This window comes from Macrobrachium nipponense, chromosome 37 (assembly GCF_015104395.2).
Source record: "Macrobrachium nipponense isolate FS-2020 chromosome 37, ASM1510439v2, whole genome shotgun sequence".
In the NCBI taxonomy this organism is placed as follows: Eukaryota; Metazoa; Arthropoda; class Malacostraca; order Decapoda; family Palaemonidae; genus Macrobrachium; species Macrobrachium nipponense.
The window spans coordinates 14,703,581-14,710,917 of record NC_061097.1 but is presented as its reverse complement, the minus strand read 5'-3'; the positions used below and the strand labels follow the sequence as shown (position 1 = coordinate 14,710,917).

The 7,337-nt window shown below is 36.2% G+C and overlaps 1 protein-coding gene across 1 annotated transcript in view; it reads left to right on the top strand.

Moving 5' to 3' along the window:
- The first annotated feature begins 1,317 nt into the window (after positions 1–1,317).
- The window catches only part of LOC135209300 (keratin, type I cytoskeletal 9-like), a 17,540-nt gene continuing 11,520 nt past the window's right edge, over positions 1,318–7,337 (top strand). Inside the window, exon 1 of the mRNA XM_064242006.1 lies at positions 1,318–1,455. Coding sequence (XP_064098076.1) covers positions 1,318–1,455 — 138 coding nt within the window. The remainder of the gene's footprint in view (positions 1,456–7,337) is intronic.

The window sequence follows — 7,337 nt, the reverse complement described above, 5'->3', positions numbered from 1 at the left end:
ATACTTTTAGGGAATAGTTTTTCTCTCTCATACAATTTTAGTTAAAAGCAACTGCTTTATTGGCATCAATAAGTTTCTAGCAGGTACCTTTATACCAATGGAGTTTTTACCAATTTTCGTACGTCAGTTTTTGGTGAAATTTTGAGCTTAAGCCCCGAATATTTGAGTAAAGTACTTTGCAAGTTTTCTTACCATAATGAGTAACAGGCCCAGGATTAAAATTAACAACATGAAATCAGTAGTAAAACTAATAAATACACTCATAACAACAGTAACATTATAAAATTCAACAACAGAACTTTAAACAACAATACCATCGACAATAACTGTATTTATATTATTTACAAGAATTCTGTTGAAAGTATTAATGAAGGCGACTATGTTCATGTGTCACTAATAAAAATGCTGAAAGGAGCTGATTGACAAGGTAGGGCTGACACACCTTGTAAAGCCAATAAGAAATCTACTAGGTTTACCATAACAACTTGGGGAGGACAGTCAGGATAGATTTAGAAATTATAAATTGCTCAGAGGAAAAAGATTAGTTAAAGATGAAGGCACATTCCTGATAATCCATCAAGCAACCTTTGGTTTCTCATCATCCTGTCCTAAACTCTTCGAAAAAAGAGCAAAATGAACGAAGAAGAGGATAAATGATTGATTGTACCGTCAGGCAAGGGAACTCAAACCTAAGACCAAGGAAGGCCACAGTACAAACAAGGTTTGTATTCAGAGTAACCTTCTCTTAGAATGGTTACATACAAAAGCTGAAGGGTTATCTCTGAGGAAGTCTCAAAACATACAAACCGAGCAAAAAATCATGAATATTTACACATTTGAAAATCTGATCATTATCGTAAAGTTACATTTTACGTCATTCAACGTCAGCACCTGCATATCGGTTGTCAGTTAACTTTGTCATTAGCTATCTCTATGTTCATGTACATCACAAGTCTAAACAAAATGTTCCCTATACATTCAGATTTCTCATACAGGAGCTTCGCATCAAATATCTGAACCATAGATCCTTTTTCTTGCATAAACCTATATATCGACTCTTCCCTATCAATATCTTTGTACTTTTGTTTAAAATTTAATCACATTGCATTTGTGTATTTCAGGCACCCCGCTGATGAAAGAGGTGCTGATAAATGAACCCTTAAAAAATGGCTATATACTCCTCAAGAAAAGACAATCTGTGTCATGGTTTATTGAAACAAAATTGGATATGCAGACAAAGCGAGACTACAGAACTAAGTATGGAAAATATCCACTGTAATGTATGCCAGTTTGTGCATAGCACAAGAGACAGGGACAATGTTGGATAAAGTGAGGAGTGGACGACCAAGAACATCTGAGGAAAACATAGATCATGTAAGAGAAGATTTGATCGTTCTCCTACAAAGTCCATCTTTACTGCTGCCAGAAACTTACAGCTACCACGTTGAAAAGTGTGTAAGTCCTACAGAAGAACTTGTAATTGTTTGGTTATAAAGTGGAACTCATGCAGGCACTTGAGCCAAATGATAATCCAAGATGAAATGAGTTTGCAGTTAACACACTAGAGCGAAATTCTGAGGATGAAACGTTCCTCAACAGTTTCTTTTAGTGATGAGGTAACCTTCCATGTTTCAGGGAAACTGAACACATAATGTGAGAATCTGAGGATCAGAACACCCCATGTGACTAGGAAACTTCATTCAGATAGTCCAAAGGTAAATTTGTGGTGTGGGATCAAGTGCAATCGAATCAATGGTCCATTTTCCTTCATCGAGACATCAATTACTAAAGATGTCCACCTTGACCTTTTGACCGAATATGTTACCGTAACTAAATGACCTTCAACCAACCATCATTTTCGAGCAAGATGGTGCACACCAAACGGGACTGCATATACGTGGGTTCCTGAATTAAACATTTCTAGACCAGTGAATTGGAAGGGATGTCCCAATTCCCTGGCCACCTCGTTCACCATATATCACTCACCTGGACTTCTTTCTATGGGGTCTATTAAAGATATAGTACATCGAACAAAGATATGGAGCATCACTGATGTAGAGCAAAAGATCATTGATGATATTGCCACCATTGATGAGGGAATGCTTAAGTGAACATGGCAAAAAATCTAGTACTGTCTTGGTGCAACTAATGGTGTCCATATAGAGATGTATTAAATGAGCAGAAAACTTAAATAACTACTTCCCATTTAGTAATAATTTCCATGTATGTCTGACCACATACATTTGTAATATATCTTTTAAATTTTAAAGGGAAAGGGAAACAACAGAGTGGTTGGCAGGCCTTTCGACACAACAGTCCTTTACTAGCAGACTGAAGAGAAACATAAAAATAAGTCTGTAGGAAAGGTCGTATAAATGACAGATGACATACAGATATCCCTGAGGATGGGGATTATGAAGGAACATAAGCACCTGGAATCCAACACAGGAAAATCTTTTAGAGGTTTTACAAGGGCTTAGGCCCAACCGGCTCGGAAGCTAGGAGAATTCAATTAAAGGATTATACAAGGGAAGAAACTGACCACCAAAAGTGACTTTGGAATATAAAAAGCTGAATGGATGTGTTTATAGCAGCATAACACTATTGATAAACAGCAGCATTTTATGCAAAATGAACATTTGAAAAAAAACTATCAATCATACAAATACATAGAAAACATATATAAGTAACTAATTAGTAATTATTCAATGATTTTATTTTAAGGTCATACTGAAACCTTTCACTAATACAGTGGCCCAAATAATTTATGTCAGGCCTCAGGTTAAAATTACAGCTGGAAGAAAGCTTTATAATACCAGATTCAAAGAGATTTTGTGAAGAAAACTCTTTCAATCTGGCAATCGCTGGACTGTCAGTCCAATGCTGTGAAAGTTTTCACTTAAATGAATGAATATTGCATTGGATGTTTGCCTAGTTTTGATAGAATACTTATGCTGTTTAAGTCTCACTTCTAGATTTTTACTTTATTGACCTATATAAAAAGAAGAGCAGTCCAAGCATGAAATTTTATATATTACGTTGTTGATTTCCTTGCGGTTATTTTTTTTATTAACATTCCTTTCAGGTGTTATCATAGGAAAAATCCAATATTTTTATGGTTTCAGAACCACTAAGATAAGGCATGTTGAGAATGTTCTTAGAGGTTTCTTTCTGTGTGTTACTTTCACTAAATAACTTTTTGTGGGCTTTATTATAGCAAATAGCTAGTATGTGCAAAGGGCAACGTAAACCTTCCCCGATTTTTCATATGCATTCTATTTCTTGATCCAAATACTTGTGACCGACAAGGCTCGTAAAAACATAGAAGAAAAAATGGATATTATGATATTAAGGTGGCAGCATGAATAGAAATATACATAAGTTGTTGGTTGGTTTCCTAAAAATACTGAATTTATATTAAAATGGTTCTCTATGTATTAAAATATCGAAGAATGGAAAGCAGTTGTCTTTTTCTGATTCTACAGTAAATTTTATTGGTTACACCTGGTTATTCAAATAAGAGAGTAAAGCATTTACATCAACACCATCAGGAAAAACAGCTAAAATATCATCAACATATCTATACCACTTCAAAGGAGTATAAATGATATTAGGTGAATATTGTGTTTAAAAAAATTCCATATACATGCTTGAGAGGAGTGGGGATAAAGGATTGACCATTGCCATACCAAATATCTGCTAGTAGAAGTCACCATTGGGAATGAGGCAGGTAGGGTATCGGGAGGGTAGGGGAGACATGGCGGGCAGCGCCTGGTTCTAGTGCAGTGTAGCATGCGCTATCAAGCTCGTAATAATAATGATTAAGCAAAACACTGTATGGATTTGTTTACAACTTGAACTAAAGGTGTGCCTCCTGTTTTGCATCTAGTTATTCGATTTTGGGAGAATTGGGATTGTAACATCTCTGAGAGAGAGAGAATCTTTAAGGGCGTGGATTGCTCAGCCATGACGGAGGTTTGCATTTCCAAATGTCGTTGGATGAGAAATGTTGAGTGCAAAATAGATTTTGGGAGAAATAAGATCTTTCGGGAAGCGTTGACAATAAGGAGGATTATGTAATAAAAATAAGGAGCAGAAATAACCATATTTTCATAAAGATTGTCTTTTTGTAATATTCGCCACTAAGTACATCAAATTAATAATGAAAAAGAATATTTAAGAAACAAGGAAAAATACTTATAGTTATAAATGCATGATAGAATATAAAAAAAACTTCAGTGCTTTGAATAGCATGAAATATAATTAGCTAAAAAACATTATTATTACGTACTACTATTATTATTACTATTATTATCATTTATTAATTTATTTATTTATTTCATTTTATTTTTATTTTTTTGGTTTATCATAGTCGGCCTATTCGACTGGGTAGTTTCATAGTGTGGGGTTCCGGGTTGCATTCTGCCTACTAAGGAATCCATCACTTTTCTTACTATGTGCACTGTTTCCAGGAGCACACTCTCCTGCATGAGTCCTGAAGCTACTTCAGCATCTAATTTTTCCAGATTCCATTATTATTATTGTTCTTAAAGAACATAGGATCACTGATACACTTAAGAGAATTTCACAATAAATGTTTTATTGGTTAATCTAATAAAATATAAAACTCATATTTCTGCAGTATCAGCTATTTTTCTTCTTAGCATATACCATATATCTGAACTATTGCATAAGTGAAAATGTGATCTAGGTGTACTAGATCACATTTTTTGATTAACCTGTTTTTGATTAACCTGGCTTTATGACAGCACGGGCTCTTGCTCATAGGACAAGTCATTTTTTTTTATGAGTAAGGACATGAACATCATTATCTTTAATATGATCTATGGTCACACCACTGAAATGGTATGAGTGAAATGAAAGGGTTAAAAGGCGAGGTTGCAAACCTATTTGAACCATAAGGCAGTGGTTCCCAAACGAGGGTTCCGCGGACCACTAGCAGTCCTGGAGATGGCCCTAGGCCTAGGGGTCCAAGACACAAGGAAAAGAATTAATATTTGTTCAACTCCTGAAAAAAATGTGGCCGTTTTCACCAGTTTTGCTTTGTATTGTATTCAAAGCAATAAAAAGTATTGAAAATATTTCATATGTTTACTTATACTTACTTAGTGCAAGAATATGCAAATATTAAATGTACTACGTTGTACTGGTCATCCCGGTAATGCAATGTATAACATTTGATTGGCTGGGGATTCGACTGGGACTCATCATATCCGGAGTCCTTCTTATGGTCAAGTTTGGGAACCGCTGCCCTAAGGTACCCGTCAGCAGGAGATCAAGAGCGATAGTAGCGAGCGCGGAGATAGCCAGGAGGGAAAAATAAAATATTTATCGAAGGAAAAAAAAAACAACAACCGAACTCTGAAGAATGATAAGCAGTCCACTTACAAGAGTCTTTGGACCGGTGGGAGTTTTCTCATTTTTCCTATTTACATTTTCTATGTTATATTCTATTTCCTTTTTGTTCTAGTTGGTTTGTATTGATCCTCGTCGTAGATTGATTGACGCTTCGGAACTCTGGCTCCCGTCACGATGATCCAATTAATTAACCTTGCCAGTTCCGAAGTTCAGTCATCGAATTTGCTGAAGTTATCCAGGGTTAAAGTTCGAAGACAGAAACAGCATATAGTTATGAAATTTGCTAATATAATTCCATATCGAAGACTTATGTTCATCAACGTTTTGGCATCCATTCGCTATATAACCTCGGGTAACCTCGCGTATCTAAGCTTCGCAAAAAATATGACAGTGAAAATAAAATCCAAAATCTTTCGTCGACACATGAGAGAACAGACAGACAGACAAACAGAGACCTTGGTTGTAGAAAGAATCTTATGCGCTGTCGTGCATTTTTTACGTGACTTGACTTTTTAATACTCTAGAGTGTCCGTCCCAAAATTCAAGCCATGACTCTTGCCTGCAGTTATTGCGTACGTAAGTTCTGGTCGCCATTTGCCTGCGTTAATTACTAACATTTGCAGGTGGTGATGGAACGGCTGTATCACGTGAAAAATAATTCTGAAAATGATAGATATAACGTCAATGATGCAAAGCTACAAAAATCCTTTTGGATAGTGAATGCTTATCGCATATGTATCAGCGCCATTGCCGCATCTTAATAATAAGTCAGTCTGTAATAATTTTTTTTTTTTTATATTATAAAGCTGGATATATGAAGGTATATCTATGTGATGTTTCTTGTGATGTACTGACTTCTATGCTCACCAAAAGTAATGTTTAAACACTTGCTCTATGCTTAACGCAAAGCGATATATATATATTTTTTTATATAAGAAGAGATAAGTCACGCATACCTTATAAAACATAAGAATTAGTTGACGTCTGCGAAGTTTACCAAAATATTTGTCAAATCTTTAGTTTTTTCATGCATGCAGGCAATTTTTTTTTTAATTTAACAAACATAAGGAGAGTTTAATTAGATGAATATGTAATGAAGATACATCTGGCTGCAAACTTGTGGATAATAAAATTTAGTAATTAGTACCATTATCATCATTATCATTATTAGAATGTGTACACTTAGACATTAAGCACGCCTGAGAAGGCCGTTGAACTTACTGAAAATTCACACCCCTCCCCTACCTCCCCCACCCCAAAAAAAAAAATAATAAGGGAAAACGAAACTAAGAAAAAAGTAGTATGATAACATCAAGATGAATAAAATAAAATAAAATAAATTTAATTAAAATCAAAATACAAATGCATAAACAAACCGTGGGATAGCATCCTCCCATCTAAGAGTCGTCGACACGGAACCTCCCCCTGGTTTGCTTTGCATGTTGCATGATTGTGCAGTAAATCCCGCAACACATTGCGACCTCTCGGCGGTTGCAATCGGAAAGCGCAGAGTCATCCCCATCAACAACAGCGTTCTCAATGACCGACCTCCTCATGTTACGTGATCGTGGCACAACACGGCACCAGCTATGGCCTGCTCCAAGATCAAGTGTTCGTGCTGGCATAAGGCGGGGTTAATCTACACGACATAAAACATCAACCCCTGTAGGAGGGTAGTGCCGTCAGCCTACCTCATGCGGTGCACTGTAGGCATTAAGGTTCTTTGCGGCGTGGATTGAGCCTCTAGCTGCAACCCCCTTTCGTTTCTTTTGCTGTACTTCCTTTCATATTTTCTATCTTCCATCTTGACTCGTGGTGCAACTGCGAGATTTTCCTCCTGTTACACCTTTCAAACCTTTTACTGCACTGAATGACCTCATAGACAAAGTGCTTGGCCTTTGGCGCTCAATTCTATGTTCAGTTCAATCCAAAGTCATCACCAACAACAACAACAGCGT